Genomic DNA, 15,456 nt, shown 5'->3' on the forward strand with positions numbered 1-15,456 from the left:
AAGTCTCCTCCCACATTAGGGGAAGGAGGAGGCTGTCCAGCCCCTTCCTTACCTGCTTCACTGTTCAACAGGATTAAAGCTGATTTTTGTTTTGCTTGCAACCCCATTTGCCTGTTCTGTCCCCTCATCCCTTAATTCCTCTGATATCCAGAAACTGGTCACTCTCTGGTTAACCACCATCTAATGGGAGTTCCAGTCATTTGTCTTAAAGGATGTACTTTGTCTGTTGAGACTGTGGACCCCCACCCCTAATGCTTTGGGGAGGGTGCAGAAGAGGATTACTAGGATGCTGCCAAGATTAGAGGGCATGTGTTACTTGGAGAGGTTGGACAAACTAGGGGTGTTTTCTCTGAAGCAGCAGATACTTTGAGGGGAGACCTGATAGAAGTTTTTAACGTTATGAGAAGCATAGATGGACAGCTGGTATCTTGTTCCCAGGGTCGAAATGTCAAATACTAGAGGGCATTCATTTAAGGTGAGAGGGGCAAAGTTCAAAGGAGATGTGTGGGGCTAGTTTTTTATGCAGTGAGTTGTAGTGGAGGCAATAATGATAGTGGCATTTAAGATAGGCACATGACTACGCAGAGAATGGAGGGATATGGACCACGTGCGTGCAGAAGGGTTAGGGGCAGAAGCCATGATTGATCAGCGGAGCAGACTTGATGGGCTGAATGGCCTAATTCTGCTCCTATATTGTATGGTCTTATGGACTGGAAATACCTCTACCTGGAAGTTGCCCTCTAAACCACACACCATCCTGACTTGGAAATGTAATCGCCGTTCCTTCACCGTCGCTGGGTCAAAATCCTGGCACTGTGGGTGTACCCACACCTCAAGGACTGCAGCGGTTCAAGAAGGTAGCTCATCACCACCTTCTCAAGGGTGACTAGGGGATGGGCAATTAAATGCTGGCTCACATTAAATGCAAAGCCCACATCCCTTGAATGAATATATATAAAATATAGCTAAGGTGCTTCAAGGGCAGGTGGGCAGTGAATAAGAATGCAGGGTAGAACAGAATACATTTTGGACTCTTGACAATTCAGAACCCTCAACATCACTGGGCTCAGTATCTCCTCCCAGCACACATCGCAGCCAAAATCATTGCCACTTAGTGCTTCAGTGAAGTGGTGTGTCTTTGTCGCAGCTGCTTTACAGTCAAGGGACTGGTTTCCATGGTGATAGCTGATTGCAGAAGGGAACTTGTGTTCAGAGGCGACCAAAGCTGTCATTGATATTACGAACATTAGAACGTCTGTTGCTTGGGAGGCAGATTTGTCTGAGCAAAAGGTAGATTCCACCAAAAAAGATTCACCATCTCCACAGTCAGTGTTTACTTTCAAGTTATAGGAGAATTGAATTGGTAAGGTGTAAGATTTTTCAACAGCAAAAGATACTTCAATGCCAATATCTATGTATCATGATTTTTTTTCTCAGTTTTTCAACATCCCCCACCCTCCCTATCACATTCCCTTCATTATGTTATGTGGTAGGTCCAACATTTGTAGCCCAATCTTAATTGGCCTTGAAGACATTTTTTTTGTTGATTTTCGGGATCTGGGGACTCCTGGGAAAGCCAACATTTTGTTGCCCACCTGTAATCACCCTGAAGGAGGCAGTGGTGAACCACCTTCTTAAACCACTGCAGTCCTTCTGGTGAAACTGCTTCCACATTACAAATGGGGAGGGACTTCCAAGATTTAGACCTGGGGGTGATATAGGAACAATATACTTCCAAGTCAGGGTGACGTGCGACTTGGAGGGAAACCTACAGGTGGTGGTGTTCCTTTGTGCCTGCTGTCAGTGTGCTTTTTGGTGGAGAGGTAGGTCATGGGATTGGGGAGGTGTTGTTGGAGGAGCCTGCCTGAGTATCTGCTGTGCATTTTCTACATGGTGTACCTGTGGTGCTGTTGGGAGTGAGCGTTTAGGGTGGTTGATGGGGTGCCTTGCTGTGGATGGTGTTGAACTACTTGAGAGTTGTAGATGCTGCACTCACCCTGGCAAATGGAGAGTATACCACCGCACTCCTGACACGTGCCTTGTAGATTGTGGAAAAGCTTTGGGGTGTCACAAGGTGAGTTACTCCCTGCAGGATACCCAGCCTCTGATCTGCTTTTGCAGCTATAATTATGTGGGCTGCCTCAGCTGATTTTCCTGTCAATGGTGACTTCCCAGAATATTGGTGCGGGAACTCAGCAAAGCCATTGAATGTCAAGGGAAAATGTTTAGATTCTCTCTTGTTAAATATGGTCATTGCCTGGCACTTTTGTGGTGTGAATGTTACTTATCTCCTGTCAGACCATGCACGAATGTTGTCTGGGTCTTACTGAAAGCAGGCAATAGGTGCTTGATTTGCTGAGTTACGAATGGCATTGAACATTGTTCAATCATTCATGAACACTCCCACGTTATGTTGGAAGGAAGGTCATTGATGAAGGAGCTGAAGATGGCTGGGCCTCGGACACTCCTCTGTGGAACTCCTGCAGTGAAGCACTGGGGTAGGGATACACATCTTCCAACAACCACAACCATCTTCCCTTGTATGAGGTCAGACTCCAACCACTGGAGTGTTTTCCCTTTGAGGTCCACTGACTCAGGTTTACTAGAGCACCTTAATGTCACACTCAGTGACATGCTGCCTCGATATCGGGGACAGTTATTCTCGCCTCACCTTTGGAATTCAGCCATTTGGGCCCAGGTTGATCTGGAGCCCAGTAGTCTAGGTGAAATGGTGTGCTGTCCAATATCACGTGTAGAGAACGACCACTTGTCTGGAGAATTGAATGATTCACAACCCAATAAGGGAAGGTGGCTGTGGGAAGAGGAGGGCAGTGAGGAGTGGGGACAGGGATTGCAGTGGTGTGTGAATATTAGAAGGGTAGCATACGAGTAAATCGAGGTGACACTGGAAAATGGAGATGATTCTAATAACAGACAGAAATGATTTCTGTTTTAACAGGTAATTCATTAGCTTGTTTAGCTTCCAATAGGCATCCATTGCTCATTCAGTCAACCAGAGGGGTGATTCAAGTTATAATAAATTAGTGAACGAAACCAAGCTTGTTGATGTTGGAAGGTTGGTTTGATGCTCAGGTCCAGAGTGGAAGAGCATCACTGGGCAGAGAATGTTGGCCGTCTATTCCACTGAGGGATCCCAGTCCTTGCCCAACCCTGATATGCCACTTTTGAGTCCCCAGCTGCCAAGATCTGTCAAGTCACAGAATGGGGAATAAACCAGGGTCTTCACATTTCACTGATGGGAGAGGCTGAGAGGAGAGAAACAGACAGAGGTGAGGGGGGTGGTGAAGAGAGGGGAACAGACAGGAGAGAAGGAGAAATGGATGTTAAGAAAAGATTACATTTATAGAGTGTCACTTACGACCAGAAATAATTTTGAAGTCTTAATTACTAACGTAAGAAATGTGGCAGCCAATCTGCACACACAAGCTCTTACAAACTGTAATGTAAAATCAATCATCTGGTTTTAAGTGGTACTGGGATAAATACAGGCCAAGGCGCGAGGGATTATTCCTCCGCTCTTCAAAACAGTTTGATGATTTTAATTACAGGAAGTGAGAATTCTCTGATATTTAATCTGTTGACTCTGATTCTTCACATCCACCTGCAAGGGCAGACGGATCTCACTTTAATGGATCGTCTGAAGGTCACTCCGTCCGGTCAGCAGCAGTCCCTTGGCATCATAGAGAATCAGGCTGGATTATGTGCTTTACTCCCCCAGCAGGCTGGTAAAGCTCCATAACGGCATCCCAAAGATTTCTATGATTTGCTAATTGTTGTTTCTTGCAAAACACACAAGGAACACTTCTAGTATTTATTGTGACAAGTTACCGCCTCCACATAACAGGACATTTCTATCGATGATTACAACATATTGCCTCAATAAGTGAATGTGAAAATTCTCCATACATATGAATCCATTCAAATACAATAGAAGAGGGCCAGGCAAATGTTACTTAAAAGAAAATAAAACACCATCTGGGAAGCATTTTGCTTTATCCAAGTGCAGGTCATGCCAATCAGAGAAACACAACTCTGCAAAAGAACAAATCAAACCAGGAATAGCAACTCTTCAATTGACATTTAGATTTATTCTGTAAATCAGATGAGCTGGAAGGACTTCCATTGCTTCGGTTATTCATAAATCCTGAGGCTTTGTTGCTAATTACTAATATGCAACATGTTGACAGTCAGTGGTGTCACTATTGTTCAGAGACCTGGACAATGGATTAAAGCAAATTGATTCTACAGTGGGTTCTCTTGTACATTCCTGAAAGCAGTTTTATTGAGAGGTTCAATTATCACAAACTGCATTTCCTTTTTTGGTTGGGGGGTGGGGGATTAGAAGGTGGGTAGTGAGAAATAACCATACACTTTTATGTGATAATTATATATAAAATACTGTTCTCTGTGATCTAATACTGGTTACTGAATTCTGGCTGTTTGACAGGTGATTTGCATCCATTACGCTTTCCTCTAAGGGGAATGAAAAGACATTCAAATGTGTTTGTGGAAAACCCCAACCCCAACCTTCAAAAAGAGCTGTCAATGCAAGAATAAATGTCACAAAGCCAAGGTGCACGGTGAAGTGTAAAATATACACGGAACGGTGCTCCAGCTATAACAAATCTGAATTTCCAGTCAAAGTTTTTAGTCATAAACTCAGACAGGCCACAGCAAAGTAACAATGAACCTGGGGCCAAATAAATTGGAGCAAAACAGTCAGTAAAAATGTGCAAAATTAAAAATCATTGGCATTTCAGTGCTGTTACTGGTGATCTTAAACCACACCGTGGCACCAATTCACCATATCATTTTAAATGAGATCCTTGCACAAAACTCAGCTCACATTTGGTCCCACCACCAGTATTTTGGGGTCAACATGAACGACTGTCTGCAGCTAGGACAATGTGGGCAAATGCAACAAAGGCAGAATATGAAGATTCCACCTTGCTTTCACACTGCCTTCCAATGACAACACTGGCTTGGTTTGTGTGCGGTGTGTTCTACCAGTGAACACTCAATCTGTTGGCCAGTTCACATTAGGGGCACTGTAGTGTAACTGTACATGCGCTCTCTTTGAGACGTATCAAACTGACTTGCTCTGAATCAAGTATTTGCATTGTTCTGGGACTAACTTGGCAGGGCAGTTATCAAAATCCAAGTATTTATGTGGAGACTGATTAATCAACAGCCAGACAGCCAGAAGCACAGGAGTGCCTTACAACCAGATTAACTTGTGACAGAGATGCTGAAGCATTGTAGGAAGTTTCAGATGGGTTAAGTGGTCATTGTCCTGCAGTAACTGGGTTAACATTCACTGTTCCCTATAGTTTTCATTCACTCCTCTCTCTCTCACACACACACTCATACACAGATAAAACACACACTTGCACCAGTGGAGCTTGAGCTTGAGCTTGAGCTGCTTTTGCAGAAGCATCCTTTTGATTTTCACTCCAGGGACTGTAACATGAGCAGCTGCTTTAACACCTTGGTCTGGCTCGTTTCTCTGATCTCTCCTGCTAGGAACATCTCATCCACCACTGTATACACCTGCAAACATAGAAAAGAGCAGTGGGTGCATCATTATATCGGGACACAGAAATAGTCACATCACCAGTTCTCTTTCCACCATGGATCTTTACAAAGTATTTACAACACAGAAACAGGCTACTTCAGCTCAAGTGGTCCATGCTGACGTTGAAGCTCCACACAAGCTTCCTTTTCGAAAATGGATCAATGTGTCTTTTTCTTCCTTTTTCCATAATATGCTTATCGAACTTCCCTTTGAATGCACCAGTAATATCTGTCCCAGTGGTAGCAAATTCCATGTCTTTGCCACTCTCTGGATGAAATGGTTTCTCCTGAATTCCCCACCAGATTTATTTGTGACCATTCTAAAATTTATGACTACTGGTTCTGGTCTCATCCACAGTGGAAACAAATTCTACGTTACATGTCCTCTGAGTATCAGGTAAATTTTCTTTCTGTAATACTTAAGTACAGTGAAGTCAACCAAGCCATGATCCCCTTTTGCCTCCACACCAGTAAACTAAGCCTCACAGACTGAACCTGGGATTACTGTGTTGCATGTAATTTAGTATTCCACTAATTAAGATTACTACCCATTGAGACCAACAATCTTCTGCATTATATAAACCTGCTAAAGCACAGAACAATGCAGATCTTTATTCTTAATGGACATCATTTGGCCAAGCAGAAATTGCAGTCAATTTTCCCATAAGAACAATGCTCCTTAATCCCCTACACCTGTCCCAACACAGTGAACCTCTTTGGCTTTTAGATAGATTCAATAACTGGCTGCTCAGTCAAAGGGCTGCATGGCATTTTGTAGGGCCTGTGATAAATGATAAGATTATAACAAAAGGTACAGAAAATGGCAAATTGAGTCCTCAGGGATACAATTATGTGGCTCTCAAACTAGCTGCAGTCAAGATTTAATGTTGTCATGAAGAATTCAGTGAAGGTTATGGGTAGGTGCATGAAACTTCAAGCAGTATATTAATTATAGATTTTGTCATTCAAACTGGAGTTAGATATGGAGGAAGAACCCTGAGCTGTGTACTACTGATATAAAATGCTGGTACTTACAGGTAGCCATAGGTGCTATTTGAGGCAATGAATTGAAACAGAGATTACCAAATCTTTCATTCCTGCATCCAACTTCACAGACATTTGTCTTTTTCTGCACCCACCCTCTACCAGGCACGGTAGTGTAGCGGTTAGTGTAACGCTTTACAGCACCAGCGACCTGGGTTCAAATCCCGCCACTGTCTGTAAGAAGTTTGTACGTTCTCCCTGTGTCTGCGTGGGTTTCCTCCCACATTCCAAAGACGTACAGGTTAGGAAGTTGTGGGCATGCTATGTTGGCACCGGAAGCATGGAGACACTTGCGGGCTGCCCCCTAGAATACTACGCAAAAGATGCATTTCACTGTGTGTTTCGACGTACATGTGACTAATAGAGAGATCTTATCTTAATTAGAAAAGGTTGAACAAATATTACTTGCTTTAATAATTGCGCCTTCTTTTAACTTTACCGCACCTCATTGAGGGGTTGGTGAGGAGCATTCCTCCACACTGTGGCATAGCTGTAATGGGGAGTGGAGGTGTTCCAGTCTACTACTGATATCAGTAGATCTCAGCATGCAACCATAATTTCCTTAAAAGCATCACAACACACAGACTAAGCCAGTTTATTCAGCTGGGCTACACGAGTACATTAAATAAATTATGTGGCAGATGTATTTCCTGTTTCCAAACCCAAATCCTAGGAAGAACAATTTTTGCTTAAACATTTCCCGTAGCTGCTGTCAACAGTCTCTCTGAAGCTGCATGGAAATGTTGACTAACCCCATGACTGAGCAACATTATTGGGTTACAGAATCTTCCTAAAGTCAAATAGGTCCATTGTAGTGAGGTGAAGCAGTCATAGATTCCTAGAGGAATATAGCATGAAAACAGGCCCTTCAGCCCATTGACCCTGCGCTGACCATCAAGCACCCGTTTACACTAATCTCCCCACATTCTCATCAACTCCCCACAGATTCTACCACTCAACTGCACACTAGGGACAATTTACAGTGGCCACTTAACCCACCAATTTGCAAATCTCTGGGTAGTGGGAAACACACAGTCACAGGAAGAACGTGCAAACTCCACATCGACAGCACTGGAGATCAATATTGAACCTGGTCTCCGGCACTGAGAGGCAGTGGCTCTACCGACTGCTCCACCGTGCCGCTTTTATGAAGTTTACGAAGCCTCCTAAACAACTCGCAGAGGACAATGACGTGGATAAGTTATTGGTACATAGGGGAGATACAAGGTCCAATCACTGCTATAGTTATTATGCAGGCAGCTCCCAGTCAGCACAGTGGTGCAGTTGGCAGAGCTGCTGCCTTGTGGTGCCAGCACTTGGGGTTTGATCCTGTCCTCTGGTGCTGTCTGTGTGGAGTTTGCATGTTCTCCCTGAGATTGCATTGTATTCCTTTCAGTTTCTTCCCAGAGTCCAAACATTCTGTGGTTGGGAGGTTAATTGGCCACCATAATCTGCCCCTAAAATGTAGGTGCGTGGTAGGCTCTGGGGGGAGTTGATGGGAATTTGGGGAGAATAATAAGGAAGGTTAGTGTAGGGTTAGTGTAAATGGGTGCTTGATAGTTGGCATGGACTTGGTGGGCTGAAGAGCAGTTTCCATGCTGCATAACTCTATGACTATGGCTCATTCTATGAGTGTCAACATACTGGTGCCGAACTGGTGAAATCCTGATGCTGAGTTTCGGAATTGGGATCACCAAACAAAGAGCTGAGGAAAACAGCAAGTTCAAGAGGCCAAATAATCTCAGGTGTTTTTCTTATCCCGAACAACTATTTTTTGAGTGCCTTATCCATGGAATTCATCCATGTCATTGTCCTCAGTCACTGGGAAAATACAGGGTGAGCTGTTGAAGCTCTAAAACCTCAGCAACAAGTACAACACGGACACACAAAAAGTTCTGCAGATGCTGGAATCTGGACCAATACACGAAAAATCCTGGAGGAACTCAGCAGGTCAGGCAGCATCCATGGAGGGAAAGAAACAGTCGACATTTCAGGCCGAGACCCTTCATCAGGACTGGAAAGGAAGAGGGCAGAAGCCAGAATAAGAAGGTGGGGGGAGGGGGAGGAGCACACGCAGGTAGGGGAGAGGTGAGTCCAGGTGAGAGGAAAAAGATAGGTGGGGGGGGGGGAGATGTAATAAGCTGAGAGAATGATAGGTAGAAGAGGCAAAGGGCTGAAGAAGAGGGAATCCAGTAGGAGAGGGCAGTGGACCATGGAATAAAGGATGGGGGAGGGGAAGGGAGGAGATGGGAAGGTCATCAAGGCAGGGGAAGGGAGCCATAGGAATAAGGGAAGACAAAGGAGTTGGGGGGGGGGAGAAAAAGGGGTGGGGTTACCGGAAGTTAGAGAAATTGATGTTGAGGCCATCAGGTTGCAGACTCCCAAGGCGGAAAATGAGGTGTTATTCCTCCAACCTGTGTCTGGCCTCAACGTGGCAGGAGTGGAGGCCATGGATAGATATGCCAGTATGAAAGTGGGATGCGGAATTGAAGTGGGTGGCCACTGGGAGGTCCTGGCTGTTGCGGTAGACAGAGTGAAAGTGCTCGATGAAACAGTCACCCAATCTGTGTTGGGTCTCAACGATGCACAGGAGGCCGCACTGAGAACACAGGATGCAATAAATAACACCCTCGGACTCACAGGTGAAGCACTGCCTCACCTGGAAGGATTATCTGGGACCCTGAGTGGTGGTGAGGGAGGAGGTGTAGGGACGGGTGTAGCACTCGGTGCGGTTGTAGGCATAAGTGCCCGGGGGTTATCAGTGGCGAGGGACAAGGGAGTTGTGGAGAGAGCGGTCCCTTCGGAAAGCGGAGAGAGGGGGTGAGGGGAAGGTGTGCCTGGTGGTAGGATCCCGTTGGAAGTTGTGGAGAATGATGTGTTACATATGGAGGCTCGTGGGGTGGTAGGTGAGAACAAGGGGAAGAGGGTGAGGGCAGATGTACGGGGAGTGGAGGAGATACGGGTGAGGGCAGCATTGATAGTGATGGAAGGGAAACCCTGGTTACTGAAAGACGAGTACATCTCTGATGTCCTAGAATGGAAAGCCTCGTCCTGGGAACAGATGCGGCAGAGGCGAAGGAATTGGGAGAAGGGGATTGCGTCCCTACAAGTGGCAGGGTGGGAAGAGGTGTAGTCAAGGTAACTGTGGGAATCAGTGGGTTTGTAGATGCCAACAAGTACAACATGTTGCTTCATCCACACACTGACTTACCTTGTAGAAATTGAAGACAAGATCTAATTCACAGACATTATGGAAGTATTCATTCAAAACCTGCAACGAGATGAGACAAAAGATAAAATAAGGTTACCAAAACTTCTTTATATCTTGTTTATAATATGCTTGATCTGGGATGGTTTAATCTTATACCAGCTGAAGGAAGTAAGCAGTAATTATACTCAAAAAAAATCCAGGATCAGAAAGCTCATGGATTGAGAAAGCCTGCTTTTGTTTATTTTTCTGAGAATTACGCATATAGTTTCCGTATGTTATCTCACATGTCAGTGGAATCATTCAGACGCTGAAAAAATCTAAAAAAAACGTAGACACTGGAAATCTGAAATAAAAACCAAAAATGTTGGGAACAGTCAGCTGGTCAGGCAGCATCTGTAGAAAGAGAAACAGAATCTATGTTTTCAGCCAAAGACACTTTGTCAGATCTGTTTTTAAGATTACATAATACTCTTTCAGAATTTGAAGAGCACTGCAATATCTGGAACGTTTTCCTAATACCTAACTTATGCTTCCAAACAATATTCAACGAATAGCTTCCCTCACTCCAGCATCTCTTGTAAGTTCTCTGTGTAACTATTTGATGCTTGTTTCTCTATCTCTCTCCCGTTCTGTCTATACTTCAAATGTTCTTGTCTTTCACACACATCCACCTTCCAGCAGTCAAATGGAGCTGCTCCATAATGTTATCTGCTCCTCACAGAAACCACAGAACAGCTAATGGTACTCAGCCTTCTTTGTCATCAGCAATCCTTGAAGTTTTAGAAAGCTAAGATAGTTGTCACCTAACCACTGCTGAGGGAAATAACAAAATTAATCAGCTTTTCCTCAGAGTCAGAGGGTTGGAAGTTCGAGTCCCACATCAAAGACTCGAGCACACACACATACATTGCAGTACCTAGGAAGTGATGCACTGTTGGAGTTGCCATTCTTGGATGGGACATTAAACCAAGGCCTCTGAGATGGGCGTAAAAGATCCCATGGCACTACAATGAAGAAGAGTAGGGGTGTTATACCCAGCATCCTGCGACCTATATTTATCACTCAGTCAACAGCACGGACTGATTTTCTGGTCAGCACTGTGTTATTGTTTGTGGGCGCCAGTTGTTTGCAAATAGACTGCAGGATATCCTAAATTACAACAGTGACTACAATGCAAAAGTACCTTATTGAGGGAAGTGCTTTGGGAGACTATGAAAGGCACCATGGAACTGTAAATCTTATTTTTCCAGACCCTTGTCAGCCATAGGCTTTGACCCGTCACTTTGGTTTTCAAATGTGTGAGAATTTACATCTGGACACAACTTCTGTCAACTTTTTCCAGTTTTAAATCCTATGTCCACACTTCCAGTGGAAATTGTCTCTGTAAACTTTCCAAACTGTAATTATATTTCCCTACAAGTGGAGATGCTGCATTGCCACTGTTGGCAGGAAGGTGCAATTACATTGTGACAAATATTCAATCTCTTCTTCCAATGCACTCTGATATATCCTCTTCCCTCTAACTGTGAAGATTATATTTGATCTTGGTACCACAGGGAATTGCCGAGCATGCTTAATGGGTGGTTGATAGTCCGTGCGAACTCAGTGGGCTGAAGGGCTCCGTTTCCACGCTATTAAGTCACTCTCTCTCTATGTAACAGGAGCAAAAAACTGCTGGAGGAACTCAGCGGGTCAAGCAGCATCTGTGGGTGCGGGGGTGGGGGGAAGGAATTGTCAACATTTTGGGTCGAGACCTTGCATCAGGAAATGCTCCAGATACCAGCATCTGCAGTCTCTTGTGTCTCTATGTAACAGGTTTGGTATGCATGCAGGACTTTTACCTCAATCCCAGCACACGGCTACCTGGGTCAAGGATTGCAGACTGACAAATATATTGCTTGCTGCAACATTTTACAAGGAGTTTCCAGTGTGTTCCTTCAGCACTTGAGCCCCCTTTTGAAGGGGACTGTATGAATTATATTGGTGTTGTGCTGAAAATTTATGGACCTGTCGGTCGTTGGGCATGATCCAATTTAGTTCTGCTTGTAAACAAGTGATGAGGAAATAAAACACAAGCTTTCCAATATTAGAAATCTATTTTCACAAACTGACACTTTGGGCAAGTTTTGAAAGGAGCTGAAAGTGAAACAGAAACACTTTATTGCTTCACATTTGTAATTAACAAAAGGAATTAGAATCCTAGAATTACACAGTAAAGTTCCACCCATCATTCCTGAGCCAGCTCTTTGAAAGATGTATTGATTTAGATTGGGTGAAGACCTCATTCAATGTACAGTGATGTAGCACAAGTGGTCCTCGGTTCTGCTCTTGAGGTCTACACTGTTAACATAGCTAATACATTTGGCTCTCTCTCAGGCTAGGTGGGGGTAAATTGGCAAGACTTCTAAATTTAATTGCTTATCAACTACACTGGATAAATAGAGAATGGGAGAATCACGTTAACTACAGACACCCAGGACATGCCACAAACAAAAACTGTCACTGCTATCTTTGAAAATGTACCTTATTGTGAGTCAGCATCTTTGGAAGCCTGGGGTGGGCCAGAGATAGGAGGGAATCTTCTTTAAGATGATAAAAAGCTTTTGCCCATTAGTTTAAGCATTTTGTGATGCTTTAGTTAGCCTAGCAGGGCACAGCTAGGGCTCATTTACATTAATGATATCTTGCCAATTTGTCTTAAAAGCCCAACCTTGGTGACATCCCATCTGCCACTTGAGATACTAGCACAATTGCTAAAAAAAGGAGGAAGCAAGCAATTACAAACTTCCTCAGAAATTGGAACCCTTCTGTATAAATTCACTGTTTTCACAGACTTCCTCCTAAAACTGCTGCTTTTTGTCACCTTATCCAAGTGACCACTCTTCATATACAAGCCTGTGTAAAGGGTAAAGGCAGACTACTCGCTCTGTGATCAAGTACGGAGCCTGCAATGGATGCATGCCCATACACACCATGATACAACTCCTACACCACCACAAAGCAATTGCAAAGCTCCAAATGGTACTACAGCTCACAGAATCTTCCCCTCCACCAAACTAGTACATTGATGGCAATAACAATATCACATAGTATTCTTTCTCTTAAAAATAGATTATCCTTCATTGAGTGAACCACGAGATAACGACACTGATGGCTTTACAAAGTCTACCATGAAGTTTGGCATCTTCCATTTAGGGTCCAAATTACAAACCTTGAATTTTATAAGTTATGTAAATGTTCTTCAACTACAGTTGTCTCTTACCTCCACAAAATTGTGGATAGCTTCCAGATAGACCAGATTATTGTCATTGACATCCACACAAATACAGAAGTAGAGCCCAGCATAGCGCCGATAAATTATCTTGAAGTTACGAAACTGCAAATAAAGCAGAAGAACTTATGAAACAAGATAAAGTCTGGGTGCAGCAAATCCACTGGCTGTAAATACACTAAGCTGAACATTTTCAAAGTTGTGCACATAATCCACATTCCCAAGACTGCTAATTAGTCACTTATAACATAAAGTTATTATTACAACCTTCCAGATGTGTTGATAAAGTACTACCCTGGCAATTGGAGGTGTTGAATCCAAATCCAAAGCCAGGATCAGATGGCAGTGAAGAAACTTCTAGTGAGGATTTGTGAGAGCTGGACAACTGTAGCAGCACACTTGACCGAGTCAAAATGTTTTGGGTTCAAGTCCCAATCCAGACAACTCAGCACAAAAATATACAAGTCCTTCACAGGTTCTGAACACCCATGAACGTTTTGAACGTTTTGGAGACCGGTGGGATGGGTGGGGATGGAATTGCCGGCAGCTGTGGGGCTGCAGGTACCTTCTTCCCTGCGGGAACTCAGTTTGCAGCCACACTTATGACCTGCGAACTGTTCAGGTTACGATCATTTCCTAGGAACGGAACCCTGTTGTGACCTGGGGAGGACGTGTAGGCTGATATTCCAATCCAACATGGTGGAACTGCTATACTATTGGAATTGCCATCTTTCAGATGATATGCCAAAGCAAAATTCCATCTGCAAGAGTAAGGGAGCTAGCTTCAACATCCTGGACAATATTTGTCGACCCCCTCCCCTCCACCCCCTTTGCCCTCTCTGGCTGATGTTACTAAAACAAAGCGGGTCATTATCACACTGCTGTTTGTGGGAGCATATTATAGGCAAACTATCTGTTGTACATCCAACATTACAACAGTCAATACACTTTAGAATGACCTCATTTTTTCTACAAAGGGCTTAGGGACACACTGAATGGAATGTGAAATATGTTATATCAAGGTGAAAATTCTTTTCTTTATATGTGTAGTAGACAAGGAGAGGACGGCAGGTTTTCCTCTCTGAAAAATCATTGGATTTTAGAACCCCAAGAATAAAATAGATGGTGTAATCTCTCTCTCCTCCCTTGTATTATTCTGCCTTTACCCCACTCCAGCTCTAACCATGACCTCCCACTCTGTTGTTCTGACATTTTCTTCCACTACCTACAATATTTTCCCCACTTTCTCTGAACTTTGCCAATGATCTTAGGAGCTCCACTATTTCATTCTGGTCCCAGTCTTTGAATGAATTTATCCAAGTATAAATTCTACCACAGTCAGCTAACGTCTGGTACAATTGTTACCTTTCCAAAGTAAAATGATAAAATACCGTAAGTATTCAGTTTCTATAAAGAGCAAAACAGAGTTAATGTTTTAGGTAAAAGTCCTTATAATCAAAGGTCTTCCACCCAAAATGTTAACAGACTCTCCCTCCTGCACAGTCACCAAATTACCTGTTAAGCATTTGTGGCATTTCCTTTGTATTACCTTTTAGAGTTACATATTTTTCTCTGTTGTGTACATGTACATCATATAAGGCTTGGATTGTGTGTAAATGTAATGTTTCTCTGAAGACCAATACTCCACCTCATCTCCAAAGGTCTGTTGACATTTATAGTACAGGGTCCCACCAGGTACTGCCAGCAATTGTGTAATAATTGATGGCAACTGTGCCCCAGGAAGCATTCTTACTTCTGAGCCAGTAGATCCCAGAGCAGAGAATGCAACATTACAGTGCAGCACTGCTCTACCAGATGGAATATTAAACCCTGTGGAAGTAGGTACAAAAGATCCCACAATATTATTTATTAAGATGGAATGGAATTCTCTTAAGTGTCCTTCATTGGGAAACATGCTTGACTTTTAAACTATTAGATAACACTCACCCTTAATGTTGTGAGTTTGGGGGGCAGGCAGTTTGCAGCTCATTCTTATCTCCTGAATCAATATTTTCTCCCAAATTTTCCTGTTTAACATTACCATTTCCCATGTTACAAAAGTGAGTCCTCTTCTAAAGTGATTAACTGACCGCAAAGCATTTTTTGATTTCCTGAGATCATGAGGGTTTCTTCAAGAACATAAGAAACAGAAGCAGGAATAGACCACGTGGTCCCAAGGGCCTGATCTGCTGTTCGTTAAGATCATTGCTGATCTGCTCTTGGCTGCAGCTCAACTTTCCCCATAATCTCTCATGACCAAAAACAAATCTTCCGGTTTTCGTGAACACTCAATGATTCAGCCTCCACATCTCTCCGGGACAGAGAATCCCAGAAA

General features: G+C 43.6%; 1 protein-coding gene across 1 annotated transcript in view; it reads right to left on the minus strand.

Annotated features, from left to right (window-relative positions):
• Positions 1-3,818: 3,818 nt before the first annotated feature.
• Positions 3,819-15,456, minus strand: part of ap2s1 (adaptor related protein complex 2 subunit sigma 1) — a 38,544-nt gene continuing 26,906 nt past the window's right edge. The window contains exons 3-5 of the mRNA XM_052044395.1: positions 13,113-13,226; positions 9,851-9,910; positions 3,819-5,571 (exon numbers count right to left, since the gene is read on the minus strand). Coding sequence (XP_051900355.1) covers positions 5,470-5,571; positions 9,851-9,910; positions 13,113-13,226 — 276 coding nt within the window. The 3' untranslated portion in view covers positions 3,819-5,469. The remainder of the gene's footprint in view (positions 5,572-9,850; positions 9,911-13,112; positions 13,227-15,456) is intronic.

This window comes from Pristis pectinata, chromosome 35 (genome assembly GCF_009764475.1).
Source record: "Pristis pectinata isolate sPriPec2 chromosome 35, sPriPec2.1.pri, whole genome shotgun sequence".
Taxonomy (NCBI): Eukaryota; Metazoa; Chordata; class Chondrichthyes; order Rhinopristiformes; family Pristidae; genus Pristis; species Pristis pectinata.